This window comes from Rhea americana, unplaced genomic scaffold (assembly GCF_003343005.1).
Source record: "Rhea americana isolate MKP2758 unplaced genomic scaffold, rheAme1 scaffold_181, whole genome shotgun sequence".
NCBI classification, from domain to species: Eukaryota; Metazoa; Chordata; class Aves; order Rheiformes; family Rheidae; genus Rhea; species Rhea americana.
The window spans coordinates 369,954-383,828 of NW_028185939.1; the positions used below are offsets into that span (position 1 = coordinate 369,954).

The 13,875-nt window shown below is 51.7% G+C and overlaps 2 protein-coding genes across 4 annotated transcripts; one reads left to right on the forward strand and one right to left on the reverse strand.

The window, feature by feature from the left end:
• Positions 1 to 104: 104 nt before the first annotated feature.
• NDUFB10 (NADH:ubiquinone oxidoreductase subunit B10) lies at positions 105 to 2,172 on the reverse strand. Its single transcript, XM_085301931.1, has 4 exons — positions 1,950 to 2,172; positions 1,305 to 1,443; positions 747 to 886; positions 105 to 335 (listed from the first exon to the last, which is right to left on the reverse strand). Exons 1-4 carry the CDS (start codon positions 2,095 to 2,097, stop codon positions 229 to 231), a joined length of 534 nt encoding a protein of 177 aa, XP_085158057.1. The 5' UTR covers positions 2,098 to 2,172; the 3' UTR covers positions 105 to 228.
• A 115-nt stretch (positions 2,173 to 2,287) lies between these two features.
• RPL3L (ribosomal protein L3 like) lies at positions 2,288 to 12,359 on the forward strand. Of its 3 annotated transcripts, none has more exons than XM_085301929.1 (10): positions 2,288 to 2,653; positions 4,204 to 4,396; positions 5,041 to 5,209; positions 6,056 to 6,191; positions 7,673 to 7,859; positions 8,430 to 8,590; positions 8,880 to 8,981; positions 9,615 to 9,710; positions 10,595 to 10,714; positions 12,244 to 12,359. In XM_085301929.1, exons 2-10 carry the CDS (start codon positions 4,357 to 4,359, stop codon positions 12,298 to 12,300), a joined length of 1,068 nt encoding a protein of 355 aa, XP_085158055.1. In that variant the 5' UTR covers positions 2,288 to 2,653; positions 4,204 to 4,356; the 3' UTR covers positions 12,301 to 12,359. The 3 variants fall into 3 exon arrangements, with proteins under 3 accessions (XP_085158055.1, XP_085158053.1, XP_085158054.1); XM_085301927.1 differs by lacking the exon at positions 2,288 to 2,653 and adding an exon at positions 2,959 to 2,994; XM_085301928.1 differs by lacking the exon at positions 2,288 to 2,653 and adding an exon at positions 3,230 to 3,322.
• Positions 12,360 to 13,875: the final 1,516 nt, after the last annotated feature.

Below are 13,875 nucleotides of genomic sequence, written 5' to 3' on the forward strand. Positions count from 1 at the left end.
TCCTGGGGAGAAATTCTAATGCAGTCAGTTCCTGCTGTAATTCAAGACATGCAAAAATTTGTACAATGAGCTTTTGCAGAACTGCACCTCAAAAAATGACTAAATTTTAGTGGTATGGCAGATGTCTGGGCTGCATATTTATTGTACAGGTCAACAACATCACAGTTCAAAGATGCACCATGCATTACTGGGTTCATGCACCACTGACAAGTGCTAACCATTTTGTATTCAGATCTGCTGCTCTGCATTTTCTTGTGCCTTCCTTTCTTCCATCATCCTGTGCTTCTGTTTCATCAAACATGTCCTTGCATTTCCATGGGCACCAAGATCTCCATCTAAAAAGGAAGGAAATCRAGCAAACCTTCTTTAAGAATGCCCCCCACTAGCTGTAAAAAAACCTCAAACCTATTTAATGTGAAGTCTGGCAGCTTGACTTAAAACCACTTCTTGGGGCATGGTGCTAGATGCAGTGTGAAAGTAGAGATGTGCACAGACTTCTGACTGCTCCAGGGGGCAATAAGAGCGCTGTAACTGCTCTCTGCTGTGCTGCTTTAATGTCCCCCTCCCAGGCCTAGCAGTTTCAACATACCTGAACAGAAAATCAAGCTTAGCTGTTTTGCAGCATTTGTCAAGAGAATTTCAACACAAAGATGGGGAATTTTAATTTTGAATCCTCCTTTTACTGTGTGGTGTTGCCACACAGCTTGCTCACAGCATGTTAATGAACAGGCCATTGCCATACTCACATTTGTCCTGATAGGCTTTGGTGGCTTGAACCAGCTGCTCCATCTCTTTTGCACAGTTCTGAAACTGATTCGGTCCTTCCCTCTGCTGGCATGCAGCAAACCTTTCCCGGATGATTGCCACAATTTCTTGATCCACCATCCTGTGGGGGGAAAAATGAGTATACTCATACTGTAGCCAACCGTTTGCAGCAAAGATGAATAGAGAGGCCACAATACAATATGAAAGTTCAGCTCTGAGTTTTTACAGCACCTTCATCAACCTGTCCTGCAGCAGGGCTGTCAGGACTTGGTACTGCAGGCACATGGATGRCTCTGTTCTCAGCTCAGGTGTGCTGCAGGAGATGGCAGGCCTGTGCAAGCACCTGGGTTCTGTAACAGCACAGGCTGCTCAAGTGGATTTGGCAAGCCTTCCATGTTCCCTGCTGCCTCAACACCCCAAAGGTCTCCRAGAAAGTGCTGAAAATGCTATGAATTCAAGCCAGCAACTACTGCTCTGCTTAGCGCTGACAGGCTGGAGCTCTGCGCTGTGGTCTACCGGGGGGCAGCTCTGTGACATACCTATCCCTCCTCCACTGTGCTTCTGCCTCGAAGAAGCAGAGGTAGTCGCCCTCCATGCACTCGCTCAGGTCGGGCACGCGGCGAAACTTCTGGTGGTAATAGTAGAATTTGTTCTTGGCTTGCTGGCGCTCGATCCACTCTGCAACAACCAGCRCTGTGGTCAGGCACCCCCAGACTCAGCGAGGTGTGGGGCTGCTCCACAGTGGGCTGCAGCCTTGCCGTGCTCCCCAGCCGCTGCCTTCACGTGGAGCCCCTGTGTGTCTGTGTCCATACCTGTGTTCCCACGTGTCCCCTCTCTGTCCGTGCCTGTGGCTTTCTGTGTCCCATATTCCTGCATCTTGGTGTCTGTCCRTATGTGTCCCGTGTCCCTGCGTGTCTGTCTGCCTGTGTCCTCGCATGTCTGCCCCATGTCCCTGTGCATCCATCTCGGTATGTCCTATGTCTCTGTGCCCGTGTCCTTGTGCCCGTGCCCCGTGTYCCTGCGTGTGCCACGTCCTTGTGTGTCCATCTCAGTGCCCTTGCGTGCCTGTCCCCTCGCCCCTGCGCGTGTCCCGGCGCCCGCGTCCCCGTGCCGCCGTCCGCCTCGTGCCCCCACAGCTCGTGAGGCGCGCGGGGGCGGCGGGAGCGGGCCCGGCCCGCCCGTACCTCGGACGAAGGTGACGGGCCGGTCGAAGACATAGCTGAAAGCGGTCTGGAAGATGTGGACCGGGTTGGGCAGCGACGTGCTCTTCTCGGGGATGGGGGTGCGGGTCGGCGGCGCCTTGTACACCTCCCAGTCCCGGTCTTCCGGCATGGCGGGGGCGGCGGGCAAGGGGAAGATGGCGGCGCCCCACACAACCCGCGGCGGCGGCGGCAGTGACGGCGGGGGTTCGGGGCGCGCCGCTCTGCGCATGCTCCGGGCGGGGGCGGCGCTACTGCGCACGCGTGCGGCCCCCGGTGCATCTTGGGAATCGTAGTTCCCCCGGTGTCCTACGGGAGCCCGGTGGTGACCGCCGAGAAGGCAATGGCGGCGGTGACGCTCCCCCGGGCGCCTCTCAGGGCTTTGTCGTCGGTGCTCGACACAGGGAGAGAGAAAGCTCAGGGCACAGCTGAGTTTCAGCTAGTTTTGGGCGGAGACAGAGCTCGGCCCAGCGAGGCAAACCCCGGTAGCGGCTCGTTGGGCCCCCCCGGCGGCCCCTTCCCGTGCGGCGGCGCCCCGGGCCCGGGCGGGGCCTGCGCGGCTCTGGCCTTGGCGCCGGGAGGCGGCTGGGCTACGAGGCAGCTGCCAGCTGGCTTTAGCACGAGTCAGGTGCTGGACTATTCACATGTTCTGATTTTCAGAGCCAGGAAACTGCCATGTATCAAAGCAAGTAAGTGAGTTGTTATAGCTTTCTGGCAATTTTTAATCCTGTACTTKTGAGATATTTGTAACTTGTAATTCCTGTAATTGCAGCAACCATTCTGCTCAGTGCGTCGTTACATCTTCCCCACTTGCCTAAAGATCACCCACAGAAATGCTGCTACTGCTGTCAAAGCTACTGTCAACATTTTTCAGCAAAGGGGCTAGAGAAGGAGCAAAGCTCATCCTCACAATGAGATCTGTTGCCTTGATCTCCTTTCTAGGCGTGATCACAAAGCCGTTACTGTCTGGACTAACACGAGAAGTTTTCTTCTATCTTTTTTTTTTTTCATGAGCAAACTGCTGGATATAGTAAGTTTGGCTACTCATGTGCCCGGTGTGAGTGTTCACAGCTTTTGTTGTGTTGTCTTGCAGTTAGGAAGCTATTGCAATTGATTCCATTCATGTCCAACTTGTTTAGGAGAGAGAGGAGTAAACTGAGAYGCCAGCAATTGACCTTTATCGTATCACAACTGTTAGTGCCAAACCTGCCAGCTTCGCTGAGCATGAAATGAATATAGCACCAAATGAAGCTAGCAGCTAAATTTATGTCTTCTGACTGATAAATATTTTAAGTATTAGACAGGAGAGACACTGAGAGCCTCTTTCTGCTGCTGGCCTGGGCTGAAGACATCCCATGGTTTGTAAAGCTCAGAACTGCTACCTTTTGGATTGCGTGGAGAGGAACAGTGAGCAGGACTGGGTTATTGATTAAGTTAGCACATTTGAAATGGGGTTGGACTAGACATAGGTCCACTCGGTTTGGAAAACAAGCTTGGTGGAAAGTGCAACCAAGTTCTGGGACTGATCTTACCAAGAAAGGAGTTGCAGTGGATGTAAATTTAACTATTCACTACTGGGACTGGCTTCCTAGCTCCCCTGCTTTCAAGCCAATATCGTAAGAATTTGTCCGTGCCTCTATAAGGCGCTGTTGCTTTTTTTCTGCGTGGTGCAACATGACCTTGTGATTGGGGTTTATATATTTAGTGCTTCTAATTTGATTTTCAAGGTGCATACTTAACATGCGCTTGTTGTTATTACTGACTCTTTTGGGCATCCTTTCCTGTTTCTTCTGATTGTTAGCTCTGTTCATTGCTCCCATTTGCCTTGACAGTGCTAGAAGGACTGAACATACCCCCATGAATGCTAACCAGGCCATTTTGGTGCTTCTGAACAGAAAATTAATAATTATAATTAACATCACAGTAGGGCAGACCTGCTAAAGAACACATTTCTCCTTGAAAGTCCTTGAACAGAAAGGAGGGGGGTGGTTTTCAAGTTGTTTTTAGTTTAATCTGCATTATTTGTCTAGAAAACATAAGTTCTTTGATACTCATGATAGAAGCTTAAATAAAACCCTGTCTGTTACRGAGTTCTTTCTCTCATGGTAGAATTGAAGAGCCAGGAACCCCTTCAGTGCTCACTGAGGTTGAAGGGCAGACCCCTTTGTGCTTTGGGCCTGGTCCCTTGGGTATCTTCTGGGACTTGAAAGTAAAGTGGATCTTTTTTGTTCTTCTGTAGTCCCACCGCAAGTTCTCTGCTCCCCGGCATGGCCACCTGGGCTTCCTCCCCCACAAGAGGAGCCGTCGCCACCGAGGGAAGGTGAAGACGTGGCCTAAGGATGACCCCAGCAAACCAGTTCACCTGACAGCTTTCCTGGGCTACAAAGCTGGCATGACACACACCCTGCGGGAGGTGCACAGGCCTGGGCTCAGTAAGGCTTGGCTGAAGGAGGGGCGTCACATCCAGGAGAAAAAAGAGGGAACGAGCTTGGTGGTAGGAGGGGCTCATGGAAATGGGTGACAGAACATGTCACTTCTAGGCTGTCTGCTGTATGCCATCTAGATCTTGGATGGCCAAAGGTCACCTCGTGGCCAGTGTGGGCTGAGCTTGGAGGTTCCTGAGACACCCCCACACCAGTATGGTGACGGGTGGTTTGTTGGATCATGCAAACAGAAGGACCCTGCAGGGTAACTACCTGATAAATGCCAGGTTTGTGAAATCTTGCTGTGGATGTTAATAAAGTTGCCCTCTGGAATGCTCACAGGATAGGACCCAAACTCCAGGGTGAGCAGGAACTACACAATTTACTGCTCCCTCCAGTATGAGGGGAGATGAGTTAAAGTGTGCTGGGCCACAGGGACTAACCTGTTCACTGTCTAATGATCAGCCCCTGTGTGGCCCTGCAGCTTGCAGCCATGGGAGATCAGAAGGGCTGAGGCTGGCTGTGAGAGCAAAGTGCCAGCTTGTCCCCAGCTCATTGCATGCTCAGTGTAACAACATGGGCCAGAGCTGGCTCGCAAGCAATGAGCTGCTCCCAGATGATGCTGAGTGCCGGTTCCCTTTGCTGTCTTGCAGAGATCTCCAAGAGGGAGGAGGTAGAGGCAGTGACCATCATCGAGACCCCCCCAGTGGTGGTGGTCGGGGTTGTGGGGTACATAGAAACGCCAAAGGGCTTGAGAAATTTCAAGACTGTTTTTGCTGAGCACATCAGTGATGAGTGCAGACGCCGCTTCTACAAGAACTGGTATGAGCTTCTCTGCCTGGGCTGGATGACTGGGGTATGGTGGGCAGGGAGCCTCTCCCGGACCTTTCCTGTAGCTCCCTGTGATGTACAGCCGTTGGAAACTGTTCGGTTATGGGCAGCTGGCTCTGGGGTGGAGTGAAATAGTTATTTAGTCATGTACAGAAGTACTGTGAAGAGCTTTTTTGTTGTGAATCAGCATATGTGTATGTAAATTTGTTTTAATAGTTGAACCAAGGTAGCTGTCTTCAGAATATCATTCAGCAGTGTGTGTCACAGGTTCATTTTCCTTTGTGTAGGCTGGGCCTGTCTACTCTTTGTTAAACTAGAACACTTTAACCAAAGTACCAAATTAAGGGAATAAAACCTAGATTTGTCAGATGGAAAATCCATGCAGATTGTGATCTCTGGCCCTTGTAAACATCAACTCCTCAAATCCCATGCTGGGAGAGAGGAAAATGGAAACATGAATTTTGTAACTGTAGGAATCATGTCTCCTGCAACAGCACCCATCAGCCATCAGATCCACCCACCACATCTCTGATCCCTGTCAGACTATTTTATTCTTTTTCCACTTAACTGTGATTTTGTGTCTGTATTTTGGTGGTACTGAATCAATCAGTGAGAAAAAGCTGGACTTTTATGGAAAAAGGTCTGAATTATCAGCCCTTTCTGTGGCTCGTTATTCACTTTTTCCTTTTCACCTCAGAGAAAGTAATGGCTCTGGGCAGCCAGATTTGGCTCAGGTACCCCAAGGTACCTTGTGCCTCCAGAAGAGCTGTTAGTGTTGCCCTGGGCTTCTGCACTTCACTGTTCAGCAATGCTGGATGTTCAACACTTTTATCACAGGCACAAGAGCAAGAAGAAGGCCTTCACCAAGTACTGCAAAAAATGGCGGGATGAGGATGGCAAAAGGCAACTGGAGAAGGATTTTGCAGCTATGAAAAAATACTGCAAGGTCATTCGTGTCATTGTGCACACACAGGTCAGAGCCTCACCAAGAGATAGGAGTGGGAGGGCTTAGGGTCTTGCTCAGCTTGGGAACACGCTGAGGCGTGGGAGCTGGGAACACAGGGGTCTCCTGTTGGAGTTGTCCTGGTGGCGTCATGGGAGGCTGAGCAGGCAGATGCCAGTCAAAGGGTGCGGGACAAGGCACGTAGACAGTGGGAGGTGGAGGCTGGCGTTTCCAGCCTCCTGTCCAGCCACCAACCTGTCCGTTTGAGCTGAGTTCAGCCAAGCTACCCACCAGGATCCCCCCAGGATCCCCTTGGAACAGGAGGCCGTGGCTCCAGCAGGCTGCCCCTCATCGTAGCAGGGAGCCCAYGCACCCCACGGAGGGGAGCAGACCTTGCGTGCCTCAGTGCCTCAGCAGGTGCTGAGCCTTATGTGCTGAGCCTTATGTTAGCAGGGGAGCTCAGGCCCTCCTGATCACCTCAAATTAGCAACTGGTGTCAAATGTTGGGGTAAAAATAACTGATGGGTAGACACAGTTTTGCCAGATGCTGGTTATTGGATACACAGGAGCCATCTACATGCTATTCTCTGGAAGCTAGTGGCTTCATTGGAACCCAGGGCAGAGCTAAGCTAACCTGAAGTTTCTCTTTTGGCTGGCACAGATCCTTGGATTCTCCAGACAAAATCTGGAGACGGACTGTGGTGATTTGGTGGGGGCTTTGCACAGAGTGCTAGGACTGAGAGAGAGCCAAGGCACCTTGTGGTGGGGGCTAGAAAGAACTGCTCCATCTGGAAGTGTGGATAGAGCATGACTGAAGGGGAGATGCTGACTCTGTGGCTCAGAGCACAGTGTTCAGCTCCCAGAYGGTGCTCTGGTGAGGTGCTGGCTCTGTCCTGTGAAGCAGTTCCTATAGCTACTTCCCTTGTGCTTAGCTCTTGGGCTGAGCTGGGGTCAGCCAGTCCCTGGGCCCCCTGGAGAGAGGCTGTGCTGTGCGGCGGCCCCTGCCTGGAACAGGAGCACTGGGAGGGTGCTCTGCATGTCAGGCTGTACAGCAGCAGTGGGTACCTGTTTGAGAGGCAGCAGAAGGTGGCATACTGTCTGCAGCTGGGTGTGCAGGATGCTGGATTGTGCATCACAGTTAGCAGGAGGGGGAGCTGGGCTGTGAATGGTGGATAAGACCAGAGAGGCATCRGGGACAGGACTCTTGGTGATTATTTTTGGATCTGACTCAAGACAGTGACATTGTGTTCTTGCAGCAGTGAGAAGGTAGGGGAGAAGGGGTGGCTGCACTCAAGGTCTTCAAGGCCTTGGAGTCCAGGGACTCCAAAAGGTCCCAAATGTGTAGTCACTGGCTGTCGTGAAAGGGGCTAACTGCATGACTGGGAAGTGTAGTAGCTGGCCCTGTTCACCCCTTATGCCTCTCACAAGCGCTGGGTGATGTAGCCCTGCCTGCACATTCATGTCTGTGGGGCGGGGTATAACATTTCACCTTAACACACTGCCTAATGCAGATGAAGCTGCTCCCGCTGCGGCAGAAGAAGGCTCACGTGATGGAGATCCAGCTGAATGGTGGGACAGTGGCAGAGAAGGTCGACTGGGTCCGTGAGAGACTGGAGAAGCAGATCTCTGTGCACAGCGTCTTCAGCCAGAATGAGATGATTGATGTCATTGGTGTGACCAAGGGGCATGGGATGAAAGGTACAAAGCAGGGGGACCTTTGCCAGGGATTTGGCTCTGTCCTTCTCAGCTGACACTTCCCACAAGGAAGTGATGGGAGAGGAGAGTGTAAGCTGTGCTGAGAACTCACCAACTCCTTTCACAGGGGATAGCAAGGAGCCCCTGAGCCTCAGCCATGACATGCATTTCCCTTGTAGCAGAGCTTGGYTTGTTTATCTCAGCAAAGGCCGTGTTGTCTGCCGTTCCCAGAATCTTCACGGGAGGCTTAGAGGCACTTTGAGGACATTAAGGCATTGCACCATTCACAAACCCCACGTGTGTGAAGGTGTGGGTGTTCTTGTGCGTCGGTGTGTTCAGCAGGAACATATCACAGTCTGATCAGATCCATAGAAAATGAGAAAAGTTTTGTGCTCTGGCCCCTCACTGTGGTGACAGCTCTTGGTTTCCTCCCAATACCGTGTCTTCTGAGAACTTTAGAAAAAAGACAAGATGTTCTCCTTCCCTTGCATCCTCTCCATGGCACTTGGACACCTGTCCTAAATCTTCCCTGCTTCCTAGTGTTCTCACAGCCCTGTCTGGTCACACTTCCAGGGGTGACGAGCCGTTGGCACTCCAAGAAGCTCCCCAGGAAGACACATAAGGGATTACGCAAAGTTGCCTGCATCGGAGCCTGGCACCCAGCCCGGGTTGGCTACTCTGTAGCACGTGCTGGTCAAAAGGGCTACCATCACCGCACGGAGCTCAACAAGAAGGTATGGTCCAGATAGGCTCCTTCACAGCACCACTGCGCTTTCCTGCTTGCCTTCCTTCCAGGCTATCACCATCCCTCTTTCCACAGTGGTCTCAGTTCTTCCCAGCTCCTCAGACTTTGCCTTGGAGATCTGCACTGCTGTTGTTCTGCAGATCTCTTCAGCAATGCTTGTTCCCTGCTCAGAAGGCACATCACAGGGGACGCACTTGCATGGCAATCGTGTCGTCCCTGTGATGTCTGTCTATGAGGGAGCAGGAGAGTTGCCAGCTCCATTTCCTTCCTGTTTCTAGATTTACCGCATTGGCCGTGGGATCCACGTGGAAGATGGCAAACTGGTGAAGAACAACGCCTCGACGAACTACGATGTCACGGAAAAGACCATCACACCTCTGGTAAGGGCTAAAGGGGTAGCAGGGCTGCAACTGGTCCTGGCCTCAGAGATCTGGGCTAGGGAAGTAATTCCGAAGCTGGAGACAGCTGTATGGGAAATGATTTGAATTTCACTGAAGGAAGTGCAGTGATWCCCTTCCTCCTGTTTTAGACACAGAAAACCATCTCTGTGGGATTTTTTAGACCTGGTATTCCCAGACATTTTGKTTTTGGCTGATACGCAGGGCAAGGACTGAGAACTTTGCCAAAATATAAATATGAATTTATATATAAATATATATATAAATGTCATTAAAATTGGATACTTGACAGAGAAAGGTTTGTTACTCGGTTAAAAAATCACTTTCCCATATAAAAACTGCTAACTCGGGAGTCTGACCAGCTCCACTTTCTGTTCACCCCCATTCTCCAAGGAAGAAGCAGAGTAGCTGCCTCTGTAGGTCTTCCTGAGTGCTCCTTTGGTCAGATCATGCAATCGGTGTGGCTGAAATGCTCCAGTGCTCCTGGGCAGGTGTCCTGACAGATACAGAGTGGTGTTAGCTAGAAGTATTTTCAGTTGCTATCCTCTCCTTCCATGGAAAATGTCAGTTGTGGACGCATCTGCTTCCATCCAGCTCTTCTGCCTCTCCCCACAGGGTGGCTTTCCTCACTATGGGGAGGTCAACAACGACTTCCTGATGCTGAAAGGCTGCGTCGTGGGCACGAAGAAGCGAGTGCTTACTCTGCGGAAGGTGAGAGTGCAGCTGGCAGCGGGGAGGGAGGAGCTATAGCTCTTCCCTGACAGATCTGCCACATGGAGATCACTGCTAGCTCCAAACACTGGGCAGGGTGGCCAGCCAGGCCCTTGATGCTGTGTTGCAGTATGCATGTGATGCCTGCGTGCTGGTTCATGAGACAGATTGCTCACTGTAGCAGAGAAGGGCACCAGGTAGATGTAGAGGGAAAGTCCTAAGTTACCTTACAAGACCAGTGCCTGTGGGTTGGTTGCTGTTATGGTTTGCAGGCTCCGTTCTCTGCAGCTGAGCTGCGGTAATTTGTTGGGTGCAGAAGGGATCTCTGTAGACCTCTGTGTAGGTCTGAGGCCATGAATGCCTCTTTCACTTGGCCTGCCTGAGACAAGGCCTGACAAACATGGGTGTTCCCTGCTCTGGAGCTAGCACAGGGCTCTGTCTGGGAACGTGCTGCACATGGCAGCAGGGATTTTGCAGAGGGGCAGCACTATGCAGCTCTTCTTGCGATGGATTTTTGCTCTCAGATCAGTCAGTCTCCATTTGCAGGTAGGTGGATTGTGGTTGTGTGCAATCTGATGTATTCTCTCACCACAGACAGAAACTGCAAGTGTTTGAGGGCTGTGATGGGGGGCCTGGGAGTGGAAACCTTGGCCATAAGCAGACTGTGAGGGAATTAAGTGCTAAGTGAAGGGCAGGTTCATTTCAGAGCTGCTCTGTAATCCAAGGCCTCACCCACTGCCTGACAACTGGGGTGCTTCTCTGAGGAAGCAGATTTTCATGTCTAAGGGATGCAATGAGGATATTTYAATGCTGCTTCCATCAAAGCAGGTATCCAGACTCTCTGGCAAAAATAAGCTTGATGCATTGTGACTTCTCTCTTCCAGTCCCTTCTGGTGCACACAAACCGCCGGGCTCGGGAAGCCATTGAACTCAAGTTCATTGATACCACTTCCAAATTTGGCCACGGCTGCTTCCAGACGGCTCAGGAGAAGCGGGCTTTCATGGTGAGTTACACTGTGCCAGCTCCAGCTTCCAGGCCATACTCACAGCTGGGGCTGAGGCAACTGATTGACTCCATCCGAGCATCTGTTTCTAGATACAGCAACAACCAAATGAGTGATCAGGACTGTCTTGCATGAAAGACAGGCATGAATTCAATTTGCATACTAGAAATTATGCTAAGAAAGAACACAAAGGTTGTGCAAGTGATCCAACACAGACCAACTAGCAAATAATATACCATATGGCCAGCCAGTTTGCATTCACCACAGGATGTTTTAAACAAACAGTTAACTTGGCAGGCATTGCAGTGGACATATGGTCTCTTTCACCCACAATTGTGCATTTCTTTGATTTGGTTGGAATGATCTATAACTTTAAAGTTCTTAGGCGGAAAAGGTTGGGTTGAATTCAGCCACAAACTTGGGATTCTTTTGTCAGGAAGCTTTTAAAAAGGTAAAGCAGTGTATTTTTCCTAAATCCAGTGGGAAAAAAAAATCTAAATAAATCCAAAACAAGCAGAGTTTCCTGAACAGTTTTTCAGCCTGCACCAGGCTCGTGCATAAGTCTGAATGTGAAACTGAGGAAACATTAAGTGAGCCAGATCTTCAGCTAGCATAAAGAAAGAAGCAACTTCCTGGATACTATACAGTTGTAAACCAGGTCTGGATCTGGCCTGCCAGCCATAAATCGCATGTGAAATTGGCTAAGCTGCCTTAGCCCTAGGAAACGAGGATTGGCTATTCAATGCCTTTGCAAAGCTCTTTAGGGCTTAAGTTGTTTGCCTTTAGCCGAGTGTTAGGAGCTTGTTCTGGAGTGAGAACACCTGTGTTCTGCTCTTGCTGTCACTGTAAGTTCTGAGTAGCTGTGACATAGTCCTTAGTGACAAGAGATGATTTTACATTGTTGGTGATGTTTATTTCCCTTTCTTCTGTGGGATGAGAGGGTCCTCCATGTTTAATAGGGTAAAATTTAACATTTGGCTAGCAATAGAGGAACAACAGTAATTCTTGTAACTTGCTTCCAGGAGACTTTATTTGGTCCAGTACAGCTCTGTTTCTTAGTTTGTGGAAAGCCCTGCATCTCTGTTGAGTTGGCTGTTGAGTTGGCTGTGGGTGGCCTTGCCTAGTCCAGGGCTTATACAGCATCTCAGCAGCCTCTCCACCACGGCGAGTTCCTGGAAGAAATCAGTGCAACTGCTGCTCTCCTCCGTGTCTCCTGAYTGCAGGCCAGCTGCCGGGCTCAGCAGCAGGTCAATCATTGCTACTATCTGGCTGCTTCATGCTGCCCACATAAGTAAATTCTTTGTGCAAGGGCAATGATTTTTTGCTCCTGATTCCTCCAGAGCTAGGAGGGCAATTGGGGATGCTAGTGAAAGAGAACACAGAGCTGCCAGCCAGGCAGCAGAGACCATAAGAACCTTGCACAGCAGAAAGCTACAGAAAGCCAGAGCTACACTTTTGTTCCACCCAGTCTGGTAAGCCGGGTTTTTGCGCCACAAACACTGAGACCTCTCCTCTCTGCTCTCTTTCAGGGCCCGCAGAAGAAACACTTGGTGAAAGAGAAGCCGCATATGCAGGAAGAGCTGTAAGGGCTGAGATATGCATGGCTGCTATAACTGGGCTCCTTGAATAAAGGGGTTTCAAGCCATGCCTGCTCCCAGTCTTCCTTCCAGAGGGGTCATGTGGCCCATATTCAGTGCTGCCTGGGGGCAGCTGTGTGTCCCCCAGGCTCTTTGATAGGTGGGGATGGGATGGGTACGTACGCTCAGGGCTACCTGCAACTACGGAGTGTGTGCTCTGTTCTTTGGATCCTCCCTTGCCCTTTCTCCATGAGTTTCTTTGCTGCCTGAATTCACCTAAACCATAGTGAAGCCAAGGTAGGATTAGATGACCCTTCCTCTCTTCCAGAGGAGAGCAGAGCAAGTAGCAGCATTTCTGTCCTGGTTGCTGCTGGGAATACAGGACTTCCCCAGTACTTGCTTCTGCCTGGTTTTRCTGACAGAGTCTCTCTTCTTGCTGTCTCTCTCTCACATGCACGCGCAGRCGCACACAGGCACACACTGCTCCGGCCAGGCTGGAAGCATGATTCATTCACCAAGCAGCTGTACGCAGCAGCAGTGACGCTGGTGGCGAGAGACAGCTTGGCCCGGCACTGCAGCCCCGGGCCATGCCAGAGACCGCCACACCTCCAGCACCCAGGTGAGCTCCACGCYGGAGCAGGTCGCACGGCAGCAGTCCAGTGTCAGCGCCCCAGGGCTCCTCCTGGCCCAGGGACGGCTGACGGCCGACGGCCGTGTCCTTGCACTGCAGCGAGCCCAGCAGCAGTGCTGGCGTGGCAGCAGCGTCCGGTGCCTGCTCCGCTGCGGCTCACATCACCCATGGCACCAGGGCTGTGGGGGGAGAAAGCTGCTCATCACCTCTGCGCTGCGGCAGCTGYCCCCTAAACCAGCCATCCTCCCATGGGGGCTTGCGTGCACGTGTACACATCTAGCTATGTTTTACTATATTTATTTATATTCATTTTAAAAGTTTTTTTATGTATCCTCACTGTGTCCTGGCTTGCAGACTGCGCTAGCCATGTGATCGCTCTGTCTGTGGTTTGGGGCAGATGATCTCGCAGCAGCACCACTTTTGCTGCTGGTCTGGATTACAACAACAAATCTTAGTCCCTTAGGGCTAATGGCACATGGCTCTGGGCAGAGGCGATTTCTGCCTCACTCATTCGCATGTCMTATCAATGTCACCGAGCCCCGGAGGAAATGCAGAATGATTTGGGGTGGGAAGGACCTCTAGASGCTTCTAATCCAGCACAGGGCCAGGGACATTTGGGAGGGGAGGACGCATCCCAAGCGAGCGTGGTGCCTCTGGCAGGAGTATTCCGTGTGCTGCTCCGGGGTCTGGATGATGCAGCGTGCGCAAGATGGGAACTCGTGCGTTTCTGGCCTTCCTCCGTCGGCGAGGAGCCTCGCTCGGCGCCGGGAGGGCTGCGATGGTCCTGCCGGTGCTCCCCCGGCCTCTGCCAGCCCGGACGGGGCGTCCYCCAGGGGCCGTTCCCCTCTGCTTATTCCGCAGGGGCACCCTGCGATGYCCCCCGGGGCGGGCCGCCTCGGCACGGGGCGCTCCGGTGTCATCGGCCACTCCCGGCGATGGGACGAAGCCGCCCC

Bases quoted from the DNA above. Each gene is read 5' to 3' on its own strand.
- NDUFB10 (XM_085301931.1), bottom strand. From the start codon at position 2,097: ATGCCGGAAGACCGGGACTGGGAGGTGTACAAGGCGCCGCCGACCCGC. The intron at 1,444-1,949 runs GTACGGGCGGGC...TGGTTGTTGCAG, and splicing joins GCCCGTCACCTTCGTCCGAG to AGTGGATCGAGCGCCAGCAA. The intron at 336-746 runs GTGAGTATGGCA...CTTCCTTTTTAG, and splicing joins CAAAGCCTATCAGGACAAAT to ATGGAGATCTTGGTGCCCAT.
- RPL3L (XM_085301927.1), top strand. From the start codon at position 2,974: ATGAGCAAACTGCTGGATATA. The intron at 2,995-4,203 runs GTAAGTTTGGCT...GTTCTTCTGTAG, and splicing joins TGAGCAAACTGCTGGATATA to TCCCACCGCAAGTTCTCTGC. The intron at 6,192-7,672 runs GTCAGAGCCTCA...TGCCTAATGCAG, and splicing joins GTGTCATTGTGCACACACAG to ATGAAGCTGCTCCCGCTGCG.